At 40.6% G+C, this 21,796-nt stretch overlaps 1 protein-coding gene across 2 annotated transcripts in view; it reads left to right on the forward strand.

Annotated features, from left to right (window-relative positions):
* ICOS (inducible T cell costimulator) overlaps positions 1-21,796 on the forward strand; it is a 72,988-nt gene that overhangs the window by 22,519 nt on the left and 28,673 nt on the right. The window contains exons 4-5 of one of the 2 annotated variants that reach the window (XM_073633360.1): positions 3,454-3,559; positions 10,349-12,814. In XM_073633360.1, the coding sequence (XP_073489461.1) occupies positions 3,454-3,558 (105 nt within the window). In that variant the 3' untranslated portion in view covers position 3,559; positions 10,349-12,814. Of the gene's footprint in view, positions 1-3,453; positions 3,560-10,348; positions 12,815-21,796 lie in introns of those variants that run through there. The other variant, XM_073633361.1, reaches the window with a different exon arrangement.

A 21,796-nucleotide genomic window follows, 5' to 3' on the forward strand; every position in this document is an offset into this window, starting at 1 on the left:
CAGTGCATGGCCCATGAAGATGTATGGTGGGGAGAGGACTAATACCAGTTGTCGTTGCATGTAGCATCATGTATGAGTAACACAATGTTAATCATGCATTTTATTTCATGGGCTTATTGGATTGAAGGGAAAAATAAATTTATCAGCATTAGACAATGATTGATTTGGCTACAAGTTTGCTGTTTGGATGTGTATCCTCTATTGTACAAGACCTAATGATATACAGAAACATGAGGCATATTATTTTAGTTTACCAGACAATTACCATTTAACAAGTAAACATAGTTACATAGTTACATAGTAGGTGAGGTTGAAAAAAGACACAAGTCCATCAAGTCCAACCTATGTGTGATTATGTGTCAGTATTACATTGCATATCCCTGTATGTTGCGGTCATTCAGGTGCTTATCTAATAGTTTCTTGAAGCTATCGATGCTCCCCACTGAGACCACCGCCTGTAGAAGGGAATTCCACATCCTTGCTGCTCTTACAGTAAAGAACCCTCTACGTAGTTTAAGGTTAAATCTCTTTTCTTCTAATTTTAATGAGTGGCCATGAGCCTTGTTAAACTCTCTTCTGCAAAAAAGTTTTATTTCTATTGTGGGGTCACCAGTATGGTATTTGTATGTTAAAATCATATCCCCTCTCAAGTGTCTCTTCTCCAGAGAGAATAAGTTCAGTGCTCGCAACCTTTCCTCATAACTAAGATCCTCCAGACCCTTTATTAGCTTTGTTGCCCTTCTTTGTACTCGCTCCATTTCCAGTACATCCTTCCTGAGGACTGGTGCCCAGAACTGGACAGCATACTCTAGGTGCGGCCGGACCAGAGTCTTGTAGAGTGGGAGAATTTTCGTTTTATCTCTGGAGTTGATCCCCTTTTTAATGCATGCCAATATTCTGTTTGTTTTGTTAGCAGCAGCTTGGCATTGCATGCCATTGCTGAGCCTATCATCTACTAGGACCCCCAGGTCCTTTTCCATCCTAGATTCCCCCAGAGGTTCTCCCCCCAGTGTATAGATTGCATTCATATTTTTGCCACCCAAATGCATTATTTTACATTTTTCTACATTGAACCTCATTTGCCATGTAGTCGCCCACCCCATTAATTTGTTCAGATCTTTTTGCAAGGTTTCCGCACCCTGCGGAGAAGTTATTGCCCTGCCTAGCTTAGTATCGTCTGCAAATACAGAGATTGAACTGTTTATCCCATCCTCCAGGTCGTTTATGAACAAATTAAATAGGATTGGTCCCAGCACAGAACCCTGGGGAACCTCACTACCCACCTCTGACCATTCAGAGTACTCCCCATTTATCACCACCCTCTGAACTCACCCTTGTAGCTAGTTTTCAATCCATGTACTCACCCTATGGTCCATGCCAACGGACCTTATTTTGTACAGTAAATGTTTATGGGGAACTGTGTTTATGGGGAACAGAAGGCACATACTTAATACTTGCAAAATGCAAATAAACTACCTGAAAGTTAGCAATACAGGATATAGACAATAGATAACAATCAACAGATCTAATGAACAAAGATAATCTTGCCCTTTTTATTTGGCCTAAATGGCCAATTTGTCTTTATGTAATTTGCATAAACCGGTTAATGTAAAATAGGATTTAACAACATTAGCTGATGAGTACACAATGGTTTAATAAGATTATTAGACCCAAAGATATTTAAAGCTGAACTCTGGGCAAACAGCTAATTATACCATTGGAAAACACATACAGTATGTGAACTATTTTATCTGCCAAAGGATATTTGCCTTCAGTATAGGCGCTTTTGTGATTTGTACATCTCTGCCAGGTAGCACAGCCTGGAGGGTTACACAATTTCCTCTTTTACAATTAAAGAGACACTGTTACTTTGCCCTTGTCTCAGTTATAGTTACCCAACCTAGAATCCCACACTGCCTATGCTAAGGCTAGGGGAAGCAATGACCCCTTTTCATGTGACAGTGCTCAGGACTGTAGATTGGTTGCCAAATCTGTGCACGGTCAATGGAAGAAGTCCCATGCTCTTCCTTACCAAGAGGCATTGAGTTTCAATTCGGCTGCAGCAGAGCCAGGAGAATCGCTGGTAATGTAAGTGTAAGTGCAATAAGCAGGGGAACTCTTTAGAATTCACTGAATGGGCAAAATAACAATGTCTCTTTAAGGAATGCAATGACATTAGATCAATGCCTGCTGGCTTGACAATGACAGAGCAGTACTACTGCCCCTCCTTCCCTATTCTAAAGCTGGATTGAAATTCAGCCAGTTCAGCAGGGACAAGTTGAATTTCAATCCACGTGTGGCCACTGTGGTTGAACAGAAGTAGATCTGCTGATCGTCTACTGCTCAACGACCCTGACAGTATTGTTTGATCAGTGCCACAGGCAATAGACTGAAGTGCTTATCAGTGTATTCTGACAGCAGGGGAGTCTCCCAGCTGTCAAAATACAATGACACAGCCGGGGGGATTTAATCATTTTAAAAAGAAATGCAGAATTGCATTAAATGCTGTTTGTTACTAAGGTGACATAGTAGATAGTAGAAAGATGTATTTTACAGCACACGTGACTTCCTCTCCATCAAATACTTTGGAAGAACTACAGATTATCTTTTGTTGCTACCAATTACAGCTTACACAAAGCAATAGGACATACAACAAAATTTCACTAAGCGGGCCATACATGGATCACTATTCGGTCGGTTCAGCAGGGACTGGACAAATTTTGATCCATTTATGGTTTCCATGGTTGTACATATGTGGATCTATCGATCAGTTTGTGTACAACCAGCTTGTTTGGTTTTTCCCAAATGATTAGCACTGCGGGCCATTGCTGAAAACACTAACCGTGTTCTGCTGGCAGGGAAGGCTCCTCACCGGCAGAACACAAAAATGCTGTGAGAGGGATTCTCCTATGAACACTCACTGTGATGATGAGGGAAATCAAGCAATTTTCTTTCCTTCCACTGTGGTGGAAGGAAAGAAAATCTATGGCCTGCCTTAGTGCCACTATATATCATGCAATGTCCTTAAAACCCTGCAGGGGATTGATTTAATGTTCCCTTGGCATATTGATAGACATTTCAAACAATGAATTTCACACAGCCAACTCAAAGTGTCCTATCATTTATAATGAATATATAAAGCAAATGCTTAATATTGAATTCTTTGGTTTACCTCCAAAATTACCGGTAATTTCTTTTACTAAGAATGGAATATTTGAACATATGAACAGAATTCTGTAAAATTTGTTACTTCAACCTATATATACTATGCAGCTCTATGAAAGTGAGTTCCCCTCACAATGCGTGTTCCTTGTTTACAGGCGTGGGAGTTAAGTTTGGGCGAAATATGAGTTTTGTTGGGGTAAATCTTATAAATGAATAACAGATAAGAACAATTATAACAAAATGTCAGTGATTTCAAACTCTAATTTTACGTGGTTTCTTATGTTGCAGGATTGCAAAGAATGTAAAGCTAGAACAACAGAACTTTCAAAGGAGAATAATAGCGAATACATGCATATGGCTGCTGTCCCTCTTGTCAGACCCCCTTTGTGTTAAGGTATTTTTCTTTTTCTTCATAGCTGGATATATTTCAACATTTTGACACATTGTGAGTGGTGATGAGCGATCTGAGCAAAGTTCAGCATGCTGGACATTCACCAAACACTGGGAAAATCCTCTAAAACCAAACATAGCAGTGAACCTCATTGAAATCTATCAGAATGGAAACTTTTTTTTTTTTTGCCCTTTTGCAGGGACAATTTACAAGCTTTTGGCTAAAAAAGGAATGGATAACTGGACACTGTCATGGAGGACATGTACCAATACAATTTTTTTTTTAAATTCCGTTTAGCGGAAAGCAGGTTGGACTAAAGATAAACATTAAAAATACACAAATACTTAAAAACATGCTTTGGGGATCAGTTAAATAAACCTTTGTTGTATTGCACACAAATAAGATGTACTCTTTTAAAAGTGACATTTAAAAAGAAAAAAAGCTACCACTGCTAAATAACAGGCTTCTATTTGTATACAAACTGTCTGGGGGATCCTGGGTGACATCAGCTACCAAATATTGACTTGACTATATTTAGTCAATGACATCATTCAGGTTTCCAAGCCAGTTTGTTTGCATACAAAGGCAGATGGTGACCTGTCATCTGTGACAGGAGCTGACTGAGAGAAGATCATCATATCAGTGGGTCGTCAGGCATTGTCTGTCATGATTGGATGATATGGTTGATGCTAAATTCACATTAAGGAAGTTTTATCTTTTTGTTTTATTTTCTTTAGTACTTTTTTTTGTGATGTCTTTGTTTTTCTACTGTTTACATTTTTTTTGTGAATGAGTAACAAGGGGTTACTATATACCCCTTACTCATTCATGTATGGGGAGAGATGGATATCTGGGGACACCCTTATTTTTAAGAAGGGTTTCAGATTCTGACAATTACCCTCACAGACCCCCACATCCCCTTTGGGGACAGAAAGTGGGGATAAGGCTCTTCTTCTCATCAACATGAGGTTCTTTGAAAATGGAGGAGGCTTTGCCTCCCGCGACCCCATGCTGTTTTTTTTCCCCTTATGTTCCCCCTCAAAATCCATACCACACTCTTATCCAGGCATGCTGACTGGGTAGCCAGACTGGGTAGCCAGGAAAGAGGGGCACAATGATTGTGAGGTTCCTCCCCTTCCTGTGCCGTAAGAGGTCACTCACCCTGAAGGCAAAAGAAAAAGAAATGGCAAGTGGTCCCCCTCAAAATCCAAACCAGACCTTTATTCAGGGAAAGGGATATGTCTAGGAGAATCCCACAAAAAAACCATGGGATCCCCCTCACAATCTATACCAGACATTTGTTCTTGGTGATGGTCCGGTATGGAATTTGAGGGGGACCATACACAAAAGAAAATCTTTGCCCCCCCCCCTACAAATCCATAAAATCCATTTCATATCAGACCCTTATCCAAGGCATGCAGTCTGGCTGGCAAGAAAAGGAGGATGACATTGATCATGCAGCCCCTCTTCTAAACTATACCAGTCCACTATGTTCGGGTGTACCCTGCCAGAGGGATGCTCCCTGGCAAGACACTTTGTCCCCATGTTGATGGTGATAAGGACTTCATGTCCATATTGCTAGTCTATTAGATGTGGGGGTGGGGGGACATATTAAAATCTGGAAACTCCCAGATTTCTGCAGCCCCTATAAGAACGAGTAAGGGGTACAGAGTACCTTTTTCCTTTCCTTTCACAAAAAAAGTAAATAATAAATAAACACACAGACACCATGAAAAGGTCCTTTTTATAAAATGAGGTACATAAAAACATTGTTCCCTGGTAAAGTCCATCACATCTTCCACCAATATAAAATTAGCGTCAGTCACGATGACTGACACCCCGATGACCAACAGCACGATGATCCTCTCCCATCTCACTCCCACCAAAAATGATAGCTTTCTGACTGCCTGCTGAATGTCAACAAACTGGGTATGCTGGCTGATGTTATTGACCACACATGACTATGACGATACGTGGTCATTTAAGTCACCCAGGATCCCCCAGAGCTCTGTTTAAAAAGAGAAACCAGTGAGGAAGAAATTTACATTAAGCAGAAAATATTATTTCTTTTTTTACACGTCAATTATGCTGGAGTATATCCTACATGTACTCCACATTCCATGGCAGGTTTAAAGAATTCCCCAAGCATGTTATTTAAGGGAACTATGTATTTAAAATGTAGCCCTTTAAGCAACATTTACCCTTTCACTGCCAGAGCTGTTTTTGCTTTTTTTTGTACAAATCAATATTGGTTCAACTGTTTATCAAGCACACATACACTAAAATTTATTTTAGGGTTGCACAAACACAATATATTACCAAAAATTTGGTAATATATAAAGGGTGGGCTTGCGCTGAGTAAACAGATATTCAACATGTCAAGTTTTAAAGTTGCGTGTGCCTGGCAAAACAACAATGAACTTCAATGCCCTATATTTTCCATAGACGACACTTTAAAATCGCTTTAGTGTGAATAATGTTGCTAGAATTATTGCTCTTGGTCCAGCATGTGCAACCGTATGTTTCATGTGTAGTGTAAGCAACGTTTTTGTATAGGCGCATCTGACGGGTGTGTTTATATTAATCAGGGCAGGCGCAAAATTTTTTTCTTACACTTTGTTCACTGAAACTTTATTTAGATTACAAAGGGGACAAAACGCCCCCATGTAGCATAAACTGCTTGTGACAGGTTCGCTTTAATGAAACATCAGGTTTTTTTTGAGACCCCTGATGTCTCACCTGCTCTACACTGAAGCTAATGCATAGTTTAGATTGTGCACCATTAGCTTCTTCCCTGGCCACAGCAGTCAGGGAAAGTGACAACAGAAACTGGAAGTGACAATATACATGTCTCTTCTGGGTTCTTTTCAGTTCGGGGAGATCAGCCAATGGATATTAGTTGGTCTCCCTCCCCTCCACCCAGCAGGACCCACAGGTAGGAAAGCAGAGCTCAGGTAGCATGGTAAGGGAGGTCGAGCTGAGGGGGAGCACAGTTTTAAAAAGTGATGGGGGTGCTCTATAGCTACAAGAAACAAACACTGAAGGGTGCACCAGCCTATTATTATTATTTTGTGCATTATCCCACAAAAACACTTTATGAAGGAATTATCATAAAATGTGCTCACAAACCGCCCTTCTGTGTTTCTTTCTTGTAGTGACTTTGAACACTCCCAGTCCTAGAGGGCAGCAATGCTTGAAGTGATATGAATTAATCTCCAACACTTACACCAGGCTACCACACTCGCGCGCAGTTGGCATTTTCTCTCAAAGTTGCTGTATAGCTGCCTGATCGCTTTAATTCAAAAGTCGACAGTCAGCTATTGGCTTGTGAAGTGTGCGTGTGTGAACAGTGGCTTACGGAGTGTGTGTAAAACACCCCACTGCTACTGACTTATGACATATGGCGGTGGCAGTAAAAGGACCCACTTCCCACTGAACTACATTTTTTAAATTTTTTTTGGAACATGTCCCCTGTGACAGTGCTCAACTATCCATGCACTTTTTTACCCAAAGCTTGTAAATTGGCCTGGGAAAATAGACAGAAAATATTTGATTGGTTTGCTAATAACTACAATAAAGCAGTGCAAGGAGCAGGTAGTGCAGTAACATTGCAATTATTCTGCATTCATTATGTACTTATTTGACTTTGGTATTAATATATGATATCTGATGTGACTTAATCCCTGCTCTGCTTATTGAATCTATTATTGCAATCAGCCTTTATGACTCATTTGTGTGCATTTAAACAGTATACAATTGCTCATCTGTCTTAAAATAAAACGTCAAGAAAAAGGTTTTAGAATTTGTAAACTGCTTGTTGGGTTTAAGCAGCGAAAACAGAAAAGTCAAAGTTCTAACACTAATGGCCCATACACACCATCCGAAAAGTGGTCGAAAAAGACCGCTTTCGACGCGATCGTATGATAATCAGATCATTAGTACAGAGCTTTCAAGAGCTGATCATGACAATTCCTCCGAAATTATTTGATCGGACAAGCACGAAAATTTTCCTCTTACGCTACCAGATCATATGATTTTCGTTTAGTCAGTACAGTTGTCATCTGAAATTACAATAGAAATACATTATAACAAATGACATCACTTACAATTTTTTTTCTGTCGTACGAGAATTCTCATGGCTTTAGTAACCTATTCAATTTCTACTTGCGACTATTAAGCGAAAAAAGTCGGACGATCTGTCGTCCAATTTTCGAATCGTGTGTACGGGCCATAACTATGAATTTTACTTGGTACTATGAGGTGTCTGCCTCTAAATTTAGTTTTGTCTAAACCAAATCACTAATACTAGCCTAAAAGGATAGTGGATGAGGTGCACTAATCCTTTACTGCTTTCTCTCCCCTAACCCAGATGTTTGTTAATAGCTCAGTCCCCTTTAGTGAGATCTTTTATGCTGCAGTCTTTTTTCTGACATCAAAATCCTGCTACCTGTGAATGTGCACCATTACCTCCTTTCACTGTAATGAAAGCCCATCTGTCAGTGAAAGGAGGCCATGGTGCATGTGCAGTAGTACTATGCACAACTTTAAAGAGCTTGGAAGAAAGGCTGAGTAGTGCTGGCCATACCACAACTGGAATAACTTACAGTATTTAGGATACAGGTAATAGGACCAGACTAAAAAAATAGGTGAGCAGAGAGTGAACATTAAAAGCTGTATTAAATCTAAAAACAAACATTTAATATATTACAGCTTAAAATTTCTAAGAAATGATATCTGCATTTGTTTCCTTTTTTAGGCATTCTTTCTTCTATTTTCATCTGGTGGTCTGGCCAGTAAGTCTGCTGTCTTTCAAAAAGACATGTTCTCCTGCAGGTGTATCACTTACAGGAATGAGACAATTAATAATCTTAAAATCACCAAAAGCACCTAGTATAGAAAATTACTTGGAAATTCCATAGGAATAGATCCAAATAAATAATGCGTCCTTGGAATTAGTCTCTCATATATATTGTATAGCAAATGATTATCAAACCAATGTTAAAACAATAAATGAAAAATGTAAAAATGTACAAAACGGCAATCAGCAATCTAAACGATGTTGATTCAATGGTGTCTTTACAAGGTATAATGACTAAGCTCACATATGCAAATAGATCCAATTCGGTAATAAGTTCAAACCGTGGAGGTAGGATCAACAATACGTGAATAACAAACATGCATCAGTGGCATAAACGCATGTACAAAGTAATGTGTAAACAATGGTAAATATGTGCAAAAAACAATCAATATGCAAAAAAAATGTGCAATAAATGACAATAATTGTGCAATATATAAAGTGCAAATGGCAATAAAATAAAGTGCAAAAATAGTCCAAAAGTATATCCCAATAAGGGAATGAAGTAATTAAAAAGAAAGGGAAGGGGAATAATTAAATCCCAATTCAATGTGTATAAAAACACATACACAGTGCAAAAACAATCCAAGCAAAACTGTGCAGCAACAAATGTCCAAAAAGTGCAATGTGCCACCATCCAAAAAAGGCTCTCCACTATCCACTGTGTAAGTCGTTTTTCCCAGTGTCTCATCTAATAGGCTCAGTCAGTAAGCCTTATGCCCTGTACACATGACCGGTTTTGCCGTTGGAATAAACTCTGAAGGTTTTTTCGACGGAGTTTTGACGGAATTCCGCTCAAGCTGTCTTGCATACACGCAGTCACACTAAATTCCGACCGTCCAGAACGTGGTGACGTACAACGATGGGACTAGAAAACGGAAGTTCAATAGCCAGTAGCCAATAGCTTCCGTCTCGGACTTGCTTCAGAGCATGCGTCATTTTTGGTGCGTCGGATACAGACGAGAGGTTTTTCCAATAGTAATTTGTTCCGTCGGAAAAATATAGAACATGTTCTTTTTCTAAGTCTGTCTGAATTTTCGACAGAAAAAGTCCGATGGGGCATACACACGGTCGGAATATTCGATGAAAAGCTCCCATCGGACTCTTTCTGTCGGAAATTCCGCTCGTGTGTACGCAGCATAAATGATACTGCCATACTGATCGATTGATTCCCTGGATCTCCTCACCGTAATCACAAGATATAGAGGCTCATGGACATATAGAGAAGAGAAGAAGGCTCCATGGTGCAGTTTAAACAATGACACATTTATTAAAAAAAATCACTTACCTGCTTACCACTATTAGTAAGTGCCACATTACCTGCTATTACTATCTTTTCTGTCTAGTGTAAGAACACCTTAAGTTGGCAGCTATTCTGTTAGGCATAATTTTATCTTTTTCCGTTGTGGTTTGTGCATTAGTACCCCCCTTCTTTTACAGGAATGAGACAAACCATTCAGCACTGGCAGTAATGCTTACAATGATCAGTTTTTTTTTACTTAGGTAAAATCTTTATCCTAAAAAGAAAAAAACTTTTGATGTGACTGCTTATAAAGTGTTAGTTGGTGTTTGTGTTAATTTTTCTAGTGTATTGTAATCTGCTAGTATATCTAACACTACCCTCACCCCCAGACTGTCCAAAAGTGCTCCTTCATTCAAAGTGTAGACACTCTAATAGAGGAGATATATTACTGGCTAGATCACCAGGTAAAACAGAGGGAAAAAGTCTGAAAAAGAAAACGAATGCAGCCACCACATCTAATGATTGGCAATATTACATTTTTGGGTTTAATACTGTTTAAAAATTGATGTAAACCCTAAATGAATGACTTTTAGTTTGCTAAACAATTGGCATTTTGCAAACAAGATACTTATATTTACTCTTTAGTAAAGCAGCATAACTGTGTCAAATGATTACACTGTGTTTCATGTTTTAGGTGCTTTTGACAGAAAATTAAAAGCCTCGAATTATAATTCATCACCACAACAACACGTCAGGGAGTTTTCCTACATTCTGGTCAATGGAGCTGACTGCTTTCTCAATAGCAATCTCCTAGAAGTCAAAGCTATCACCCTCTTTCTGCAGAGATTTGTAACATGTACTGGCTTAATTATTTCAGCAGATAATATACAGACATTCTCATTTTGGGGAGAAGTTACTAAAGGTGTACTTCTAGTAAGGAGTAATTTTAGTAAGAAGCAGAAACAGGCTTTGGTGTTTAAAGTGCTTATATTTTAACCGAGAGTGAAAATACTTACAGGATTTGTTGAATCATGTCCTTGGTATCTCTCAACCAAGAGGTAATGTTTAACCCATTTAAATAATTAAAATCATGGCTTAGATTGAGGTATTAATGGACAATCTGCTGACAACACAAATCATGCATTTTGTATCCCAGACTTGTATTACAAAATAACTGATTGTGCTTTACTTTGGTTAATTGGACTGATTTCTTCATAGTATATCAACAATTTTTCACTATGACGGGGTTACCTGCCTCCCCTCCCCCTGGCCATCCCTTACGTAGTGCTCACCACAGCCCTCAGATCAGTTGGTATGGAGAACAGGCCCCAAGTGCATAGGTGTAGAGGATTGAAGACCTACCAAATGTAGGCCATGTCTCTTGGCCAAGGTTGTTCACTGTTCTAAGGCCTGCAGGAGGCACTATACTGTATAGGGGATGCAGAAGGTGAAAGGGTAGTTAGGTCTTCAATTTAAATGTGACAATATGTTTTAGATAATTCCTAGAAGCCTGTTTTGATATCATGGCAATAACTGACAGAAAATCGTTAAAGGTTCCGACCTTAAAGGGCCCCGGCAGGTTGCCCACTTCAGTGGGTCAACAAGGTGAAATATTTGGGCTTAACCATATCACAGTCCATATCTGACATTACCCCCTGAGCATTACTCCAATACTACAGTCTTAAAAACATCGTAGACGAGTCTGGCGTACCTGCCGCTTTCTCTTATTGGGAAAATTAGTTTGCTAAAAATGAAATTTCTCCCCCTCTTTTTATACATCTTCAGGAACTCACCCATTTGGATCCCCAAGACAATTTTTCAGGCCTTAGATAGAGTAATCTCAGATTTCCTTTGGGGGTGGGGGGCACCTCGTCTTAGACTACAAGTGCTGCAGCAGTCTTGGAAAGAAGGGGGGTTGGCCCAATTTTGCTAGATATTTCTTAGCGGGACAATTAGTCTTTGGCCACAGGTGGTTGACACAGCATGATGATGATGCAGTTGTAGGATCCTATGAGACATTGTCACACTTAGTGTTCTGCGGGACCAGGGCCCCTATCCACTCACTGGGTCTATGTGATCTGTTATTGGAGCGTGGGAAGTAACCAGGAGATCTGAAATCCAAGACAGCATGGTGTCTCTGTATATGCCATTGTGGCATAATCCTCAGCTGACTCAGTTCTTTTCCTACCCTGACCCAATCATTTGGATGAGATATGGCACCAAGACAGTGGGTTTGGTAGTCGGGAATGGGGTGCTATTGACATATGAGGTACTTAAACGCCAATACCAGCTTCCTAACTCGCACCTTTTATTGCTCAATTTGGATCTTCCAGCTTACGTGTGAGATTTAGTGATCTAGGATTCTTACTTAGAGATATAGACTTTGCTAAAGCCTGATCTACTATTTATAAACAACTATTCATAGATACAACCAAGGTTTTGGCCTATTGTCGCACTGTATGGTTGTCAGACTTTCCACAGCTTGATAGTGATGACTGGGATGACGTATAGACCGCTACCTTTTCCAGGCTGGTGTCAGCATGGGATCATCTGATACAATTTAAATTTCTCCATAGAATTTATTACACTCCAACTAAACATTCCTCGAACTTGGAGGTGTGCTGCCCCTGGGGTGGATTTTCTGCACATTTTCTAGCATTGCACACCCATTCAACAGTTCTGGTCAGAGGTTATGGATTGTGTTCAGTCAGTCAAGACAATTAACATTAGACCTTCTATAGCAGTTTGTTTATTGGGCCTTGTAGACCCGTTAGCACCCAAAATGCTACTTACCCTGCTGTTTTATGCATGTAAAATAATCATTCTGTCATGGAAGAAACTGGTGGCCCCTTCCATCATGGCCTGGAAGGCGTTAGTAAATAATGCTTTAATAATTACTGTTGTACAAAGCTACATATCTCAGTAGAGGGGTACCATTTACATTTGAAAAGGTGTGGGGTGGTTGGATTAATGATAATTCTAAAGCTTCAGATTGATTGTTGGCAGGTTAATCGTTCATACTGTGGGCAGAATGCTGAGTATATGCGGGCCTTGGTGAGCACCTGGTACAGTTGCTATTGGTATTCTTATGGTGATATGGTTTGAATCTGTAAGTGCTTAATATGTGCTCTGTAGAAAAAATATAAATAAATATGCTGTGCTAAAGTGTAAAATATCAATATTATAAAGTATGTGTCTCAAATGATGATCCAAATAAAAATAGTGTTAAATGATATTTACGTGGTTTGCTGAGAATGCTATTCAAATAATGTTGCTTTCAGCATACCACGTAAATATCATTTAACACTATTTTTATTTGGATCATCATTTGAGACACATACTTTATAATATTGATATTTTACACTTTAGCGCAGCGTATTTATATATATTTTTTCTATAGTGACGCACGGTATATGAAACGTGTTCTACGCAGGCAGCTAGGTGTTCTCCACTCTTGAGGCATCAAATCATTGTGGCTGACAAAGTTTTTCTTTATTCATTCAATATGTGCTCTGTATTTACTTCTTTAAATTGAGCTTGTCACAAATATTGTCTGGGAGCTGCATTTTTCATTGGTACTGATGCATTGTAGTGCTGAATGTTGAATGTTTATACGTTTGTAACTTTATTTTGAAAATCGAAATAAAAAATAAATAACTGACAGAAAATAAAGAAACAAAAAGTGCCAGTGATGTGTCATTATTTGTCTTCTTGTATGGTCAATTTGATTAATTCTACGTGTCTTTCTGAATATCAAGGGCTATCCTATATGCTGTGTATAGACAGTATAACGCTCAAGTTTTTCTTTTTTAAACATTAATGTTACCTACTAATAGGGATGGGCTTAAAGTGATCTAAAGGCTCAATTTTTTTATTTAAAAAATAAATAAAAACATGATATACAATGATTTTGCACAGAGTAGCCCCGATCCTACTCTTCTTGGGTCCTCTGCTGGCGCTTCTGGCTTTTCCATCCTCTGCCCACTCATGCGTGCTCACGCCCTAGCCAGCTCTCTGTGTCCCCCCCCCTCCGCTCCCTCCCCAATGGCTGTGATTGACAGCAGTAGGAGCCAATGGCTCTCACTGCTGTGTCTGAGCCAATGAGGAGAGAGAGAGCTGAAAGAGCCTCTGCTCTTGTACACAGTGCTGGATTGAGAACAGGTTCAGGTAAACTTGAGAGGGGGTTTGCATGCAGAAGGTTTTTTACCTTAATGCATACAGTAGAATGCAGTGTAGTGGTTGTAAATCTCAGACATGAAATATGAACAAAGCATATCCCTCTATAGTGTGTATTCGTCTCAATTAATAGCACTAAGTGTCATTTCTGTCTGTTGCTTCATTCCTCTACTATTAGCATGAATCACTTCTTAACAAGTTTTCCTGACACCAAAAAAAAGTGGTGGCAGGGGATGGGAGCTCAAGCTGATTGACAGCCTCAGCTCTGTTCCTGTGTGTTGTGTGAAAGGGGTGTGTCCCTTTCCCTCCAATCAACTCTCCTCACTGAGCTCTACAGAGTGTAACTTTATCTCCCTGCCCCCTTTTTTCTGCCAGCTCAGACAAGCTTTATAAATTCTAGGCTCTAGGCTGCAGATAAACAGGTAAAACTTATGTAGAAAGATTTATTTTTTAATCTGTGTATTACCTGGGGCTAATCACTTCACTGGGTATATATAAGGGTTTACAACCACTTTAAGGTAAAAATAAAAACCTTCAAGGTTGGAACTGAACCTTGGTTTTTGGGGCATTTATCTGTTTGACCGTAATGAATTGTAATTGTGTCGACCATAATGAATAATAGCTGCTATTAAACATGAGAGCTTACCACTGTAATCGCTATTAAAGTGGTGTTAAAACCAAAGCAAACATTTATTATATTGCAGCTTACCAGTTCTTAGATGTGATATGTGTATTAGTTTTCTTTTTTTAGGCTTTGTTTCTTTTATTTTCACCTGGTGATCCTGCCAGTAAGTCTGCTGTTCTCCAAAAGAAAAAGCTGTCTTGCAAATATAGCAGTTGCAGGATTGAGACAAACCATTTTACACTTATAGGGTGCTTACAATGGTCAGCTTTTATTTATTTATGTGAAACCTTTTTTCCATATGGAAAAAAACTGTTGAAGTATCTGCTTAAAAAGTGTGAGCATGAATTTGGCTACAATTTGTTAGTGTATCTTAATTGGCTAATGCATCTAACACTACCCCCCTCCCCCCTCCCCCAGTGTGACAATACTGCTGTGCAAAGGTGTGTCTGTGCACCTCCACCCAGAGTGTTGGCACACACAGTGTAGTAGATAAAAAAAATGCTGGGGGGGTTCAGCTCACAGCTGAGCTGCATTTTTACCACCCCCCAACTGCTCCCCCTTAAAGGGATTGTAAAGCTTTGTTTTTGTTTTTTTAATAACAAACATGTCATACTTACCTCAACTGTGCGGTTAGTTTTGCACAGAGTGGCCCCGAACATTCTCTTCTGGGGCCCCTCAGCGGTGCTCCTGGCTCCTCCCCGCATTGAGTGTCCATGTTGGAGAAGCTCTCTCCTACAGTGGACACCCATGCGGATGTGCTCCTGAGTCCTGCATCTGTGTCAATTCTTAGAATGCAGGACTTGACCCCACCCCCCAGCGCTGCGTTATTGGATTTGATTGACAGCAGCGGGAGCCAATGGCTGCGCTGCTATCAATCTATCCAATCAGGACAAGAGACACCAGCTAGAGCTGGTGTACTCGTTCACGGCTGGCGAAGAATTGGGGTCAGGTAAGTAAAACGGGGGCTCGGGGGGGCTGCAGCACCACAGGAGGTTTTTCACCTTACAACCCCTTTAAGCTGCAAATGCAGCAGATTGGAGGCAATAGTTATACAGGCTGTTGCACTCAGCAGGCAGTAGCTCCCGTCAAATGTGACCCGTTCACCATACAGTTGTGGCGCAGTGGTGCAGGTATTTAGATGTTAAAACATGCAATGATTAGGGAACATTAATGCCCCCTTACAGATGCATAAACCTAAACAGAATAAAGAAAGAGAGTCAACACTGTCTGGGCATACTGTGAAGTCTTTCTGCTGTTAGAATACAATACCACAGAGGGGAGGATTCCCCCATCCACATTGAGTGTGTGCATGGGAGAATCGGGTCAGCTTTTATCGTTCAACCTGCTGGTCAGTAGGGATGAGCCGAACACCCCCCGGTTCGGTTCGCAGAAGAACATGCGAACAGGCAAAAAATTTGTTCGAACACGCGAACACTGTTAAAGTATATGGGACACAAACATGAATAATCAAAAGTGCCAATTTTAAAGGTTTATATGCAAGTTATTGTCATAAAAAGTGTTTGGGGACCTGGGCCCTGCCCCAGGGGACATGGATCAATGCAAAAAGAAGTTTTAAAAACGGACGTTTTTTCGGGAGCAGTGATTTTAATAATTCTTAAAGTGAAACAAATATTCCTTTAAATTTCGTACCTGGGGGGTGTCTATAGTATGCTTGTAAAGTGGCGCATGTTTCCCACGTTTAGAACAGTCCGAGAGCAAAATTACATTTCTAAAGGAAAAAAAGTAATTTAAAAATACCCGCAGCTATAATGAATTGTCGGTCCCGGCAATACACATAAAAGTCATTTTAAAAAACGGCATGGGATTCCCCCACAGTCAATTACCAGGTCCTTTGGGTCTGGTATGAATATTAAGGGGAACCCCGAACCAACATAAAAAAAAAAAATTGCATGGGGGTCCCCCCAAATTCCATACCAGGCCCTTCAGGTCTAGTATGGATATTAAGGGGAACCCCAGCCAAAATTTTAAAAAAAATGGTGTGGGGGTCCCCCACAAAATCAAAAAAATTTTGGCGTAGTGTTCCCCTTAAAATCCATACCAGACCTGAAGGTGGATCCCATGGAGGTGGATCAGTGGCGGTGTGCGGTCCGTCTGTGTGAGAAAAGATGAAGATGAATGGACTTTGTGGGACATTTCTATTTTTTTTATTTTTTAATAAAGGACTTGTCCCCAAGCCGTGTTATGTAATTTTTACCAATTTCACACTTTTTTTGTGAAATGGTAGGGGTACATTTGTACCCCAAAGCACCCTCCCCATGTTGAGGGCATGTGGCCTGGTACGGTTCAGGAGGGGGAGGTTACTCTCTCTCCCCCTCTCTTTTCCTGCGGCCTGCCAGGTTGCGTTCTCGGATAAGGGTCTGATATGGATTTTTGGGGGGACCCCCACGCCATTTTTTTTTAAATTTTGGGGCGGGTTCCCCTTAAAATCCATACCAGACCTGAATGATTTTGAGGAGGACCCCCACACCATTTTTTCTCAATTTAGGAGGGGGGGTTTCCCTTAATATCCATACCAGACCTGAAGGGCCTGGTATGGAATTTGGGGGGACCCCCACGCAATTTTTTTTTAAATTTTGGTTTGGAGTTCCCCTTAATATTCATTTGTCTATGTAGTTACCAATCACACTGTATTATGCAATGTCTCCTGAAACGGAGGTCCTCTAAATACCCCCCTCCACTCGATCCCACTGGGAATCCCCGGCCAGCCAGAACAACATCAATGAGGGCCTACCATTCATGCGTGGCTTACGAGGAATCACAATAAAGGATGATCCCAAATGCCAAGGAGGGGCGTGAAGGCAAAAACGCAGCACCTGCGGTCAAAGCATCAAATGGCAGTGCTATAAACGCCCTCTGTTGAAGTCAGGATATGATGAAACGCGTCAGCGCGTGGCTAACGCGACGTAGGAAGTGACGTGTGCGCTCCACCTGAGTCATCTGCACAACCAGGAAGTATCCATCACCTCCTGTGTAGCGGCGCTGACATCTCTTGGTTAAATTGACACACTTACACTACCTGCCTGTTCGATTGATTGCTCACTTTTATGCTTATTTGATGTACGTATTTTATTGAAGGGGGGTTTTCTGTCTGTCTTTGTGGAAGGGATTCTGAGTCAATAAACGGGATTACGCTATGTGCACTTTTCTCTCCGTTTTCTTTGATTTAATATGAGCCCTGAAAATCTGTGACCCTACATGAAGTGATGTTGGCAACAAACTGCTGTTAAAGAGTGTTGACTCTGAATGCTTTATTGCTCCCCATTTCTGGTGAGTTTAACCCCCTAGGGGGAGAGTGTTTGTCACCGGGTGGATTTCGTAGTGATCGGTGGAAGGTGCATGCGGAGGACTGTTTTCATGATCACCTGACAATTATTTGAACTACACCTTGAACTTTACATCACTACCCTATATAAGGGACTTTCTCCTAAGGGACTTTTCTGTTATAGGATTTTCCTTTTTATGTGTTGTTGGCCACATGTTTCAATTGCTCAACATTAGCGCTGTCTAGTGTAATGATTTAGTCTAAATGGATTACTTTATAACACAGATTTAATATTGTTTTATTTGGTTTGAGACAGCTGCTTTTATTAGACCTTCTCTCTGCTTAAACAGGCAAAGTGGAGTTTAATCTCATTTATTTGCTTATGAATAATTTATAGTCGCATATTGATGTTCATTTACATTTATGCACTTTTGAATGTTCATTAGTATTTCAAATATTTCTATATATCTACATTTTGGATCGGTTTAGTGGCCTGGCGCTGAGCAGTGTTTCTGCAGGTCTGGTGAAACACTTATATATTTAAAGTGCTATAAATAGGTTTATGTTTAGCACAGATAAAAATGTTTCGTATTTTCAATACAAAAGTAATAGAAATAAGGAATGGATGGCTAGATCTTTTATAGTGTAAAAAGTCATTTTATATACTTTTTAATTTTTTGTATTTGGTTACAGCCAGCAGCATATGGATGTTGTGGTAATCAATAAATGATGATTGTAACTACAAAATCAGTATCGATATGTAAGTACTAAATGTGAAGAATGAGATAAATTGTAAAATATAAAATCAGAAAAAAAAGGGGGGGGGAATGGGGGAATGGGGTAAAATTCAGTAATTCTAAATCATATGTAATATTTTTTTCTACCCCTTTGCTGCTAAAAAACCCCACACGGGGGACCATTCACTTTTTTGACATTTATCGGGGTATGCAGCCTTCTTCTTTTCTCAAATAGGGGGTAATTTACTATAGCGCCAAAAAATTATCCTGCAGTACCAAAAAATAACTCTCAAAAAAGGCCAGAAAGACTTCAACTCTCAGAAAGTCAGCGCTAATGCAAATGGAAAGCAGCGCTATTGCGGCAATAATGCCTGTCACATATATTCACATATACTGGAATAGTGGAAGTCAATGGGGCTCGAACCTGCAAAATCCAAAGTTCTCACTGAAGGCTTATAAGTTCTTTGCCATAAAAAGTGTTTGGAGACCTGGGTCCTACCCCAGGGGACATGTATCAAGCAAAAAAAAAATTAAAAACGGACGTTTTTTCGGGAGCAGTGATTTTAATAATGCTTAGAGTGAAACAATAAAAGTGTAATATTCCTTTAAATTTCATACCTGGGAGGTGTCTATAGAATGCCTGTAAAGGGGCGCATGTTTCCTGTGTTTAGAACAGTCTGACAGCAAAATGACATTTCAAAGGAAAAAAATTCTTTTAAAACTAGTCGCGGCTATTAATGAATTGCCGATCCGATAATACACATAAAAGTTAATTGATAAAAACGGCATGGGAATTCCCCACAGGGGAACCCCGAACCAAAATTTTTAAAAAAATGGCGTGGGGGGTCCCCCTAAATTCCATACCAGGCCCTTCAGGTCTGGTATGGATATTAAGGGGAACCCTGGCCAAAATTTAAAAAAAAAATGTCTTGTAATTTTTAACATTTTTGACACTTTTTTTGTGAAATGGTAGGGATACTTTTGTACCCCCTTACCATTTCACACAGGGGGTAGCCGGGATCTGGGGGTCCTCTTGTTAAAAGGGGCTTCCAGATTACGATAAGAATCATCCCCACAAACTCCGGGCAAGGGTTGTGGGGATGAGGCCCTTGTCCCCATCAACATGGGGACAAGGTGTTTTACGGGGCTCCCCCAAAACACCCTCCCAATGTTGAGGGCAAGTGGCCTGGTACGGTTCAGGAGGGGGGGCGCTCTCTCGTCCCCCCCCCTCTTTTCCTGCGGCCTGCCAGGTTGCGTGCCCGGATAAGGGTCTGGTATGGATTTTTGGGTGGACCCCACGCCATTTTTTTTTTAATTTTGGCACGGGGTTCCCCTTAAAATCCATACCAGACCTGAAGGGTCTAGTATAGATTTTGAGGGGGACCCCACGCCATTTTTTTTATTTTGGCCGGGGTTCCCCTTAATATTCATACCAGACCTGAAGGGCCTGGTATGGAATTTGGGGGGACCCCCATGCATTTTTTTTTAAATTTTGGTTTGGGGTTCCCCTTAATATTCATACCAGACCCAAAGGGCCTGATAATGGACTATGGGCGTATCCTGGGCTGTTTTTATCAATGAACTTTTATGTGTATTGTCGGGACCGACAATTCATTAATAGCCGGTGTCTTGCCAAGAAAGTTCAAGATAAGGACCTCCCTGTACTGCGTATGCGCTATGCTTGCACAGTACGGACGACTACAGAGCCACCGAAAGTCTCCAAAGTTGAACAGCTGATCGTCAGCTCTACACGGCGCCTGCACACTACATTCTGCCTTGAGTCCAGGTTCAAGCCCCACCATCCAAGTGGACATAGAGTTAGAATAAAAATATGCCAAATGAAGCGAGGCCGTGCCCGAAGCGTGGTGAGTGAAGTGAGCCCGCGAGGGGCCCTGTTACAGGCACCCTGTACAGCTGACTCACAGGTGTTCAGCTTTGGCTATTTTCGGCGTCTCGCACTGCGCAAGCGCTGCGCCTGCGCAGTATAGGGGAGTCCTTATCCACCGGGGGGAACTTTCTCGGCAGGACACCGGCACTAGCGCTAGCACTTTTAAAAGACTTTTTTTCTTCCTTTGGAAATGTAATTTTGCTGTCAGACACGGGAAACAAGCGCCACTTTACAGGCATACTATAGACACCCCCCAGGTACAAAATTTAAAGGAATATTACACTTTTATTGTTTCACTTTAAGCATTATTAAAATCACTGCTCCTGAAAAAACAGCCATTTTTAAAACTTTTTTTGCATTGATACATGTCCCCTGGGGCAGGACCCGGGTCCCCAAACACTTTTTATGACAATAACTTGCATATTAACCTTTAAAATTAGCACTTTTGATTATTCATGTTCGTGTCCCATAGACTTTAACGGTGTTTGCACAAATTTTTTGTCTGTTCGCAAGTTCTGCTACGAACCGAACAGTGGGGATGTTCGGCCCATCCCTAGTTATCATTGAGAATCATGGGGTACAACTTGTCCAGCAACTCGGAGGTCCAAAGTTGCCCAACTGTGAAACAAGTCATATATATTTTAATAGAAAGGAGCTCTCTTATACTTGCATTTACATCAGCAGAACAAATGCAGGAAGTGATGTGTGCACATGGGCCAGAAGCAAATGTGTGTGGATGCCAAACAAATCAATGAACCCCACCCACACCAAATCTAACTACCACACCCACCCCCGCATTGATTAAGCACAAGTACATATCATACCTTTATCTGGAAAATGAGCAGCACCTCCTCTTTGCTAAAGAGGGACCTCGCTATGTCCACCTAGATGGAGATCCTGACCAGGACAGGAACTTCCGGGTGATTACAATGACTTATTTCTGAGTCAGGAGGCAAAACCACACTCTTTTGATCACTGCTGCGAATATTTGATCGCAACCACAATTAGAATTTTATTATTTTTGTTTATTTGCAGATATGCAAATTTGTATTTCTACTTATGATATTTAAAAGCGTTTGATAAGAAATGGTGTCCCTGGGTTAGCAGCAGGTGAATGACAAAAACAAAAGGCCCAGTTTGAGCCCTGGTTCACACTGACAGAGGGAGGAAATCATTCAGCTGAAATCACACAATTTTATTCCCACATGTCAGTCCTGACTGCAGGGGGAATTTCAGAGACATCTGTGCAGGTTTCTGCACTGATATCAATACAAATTGCACCCCAAAGTCGCACCAATTAAAACAGTGCAATTGTCACCACTTTGACATGTCAAATCACACCAATGTGAACTAAAGTTGACACATACAACACTGCCTATCCACCATCTGAATTCATTACCTGCAATTCTCCACAGCTGTTATATATAAAGATT

The sequence above is a fragment of the Aquarana catesbeiana genome, linkage group LG06 (assembly GCF_042186555.1).
Source record: "Aquarana catesbeiana isolate 2022-GZ linkage group LG06, ASM4218655v1, whole genome shotgun sequence".
Classification (NCBI taxonomy): domain Eukaryota; kingdom Metazoa; phylum Chordata; class Amphibia; order Anura; family Ranidae; genus Aquarana; species Aquarana catesbeiana.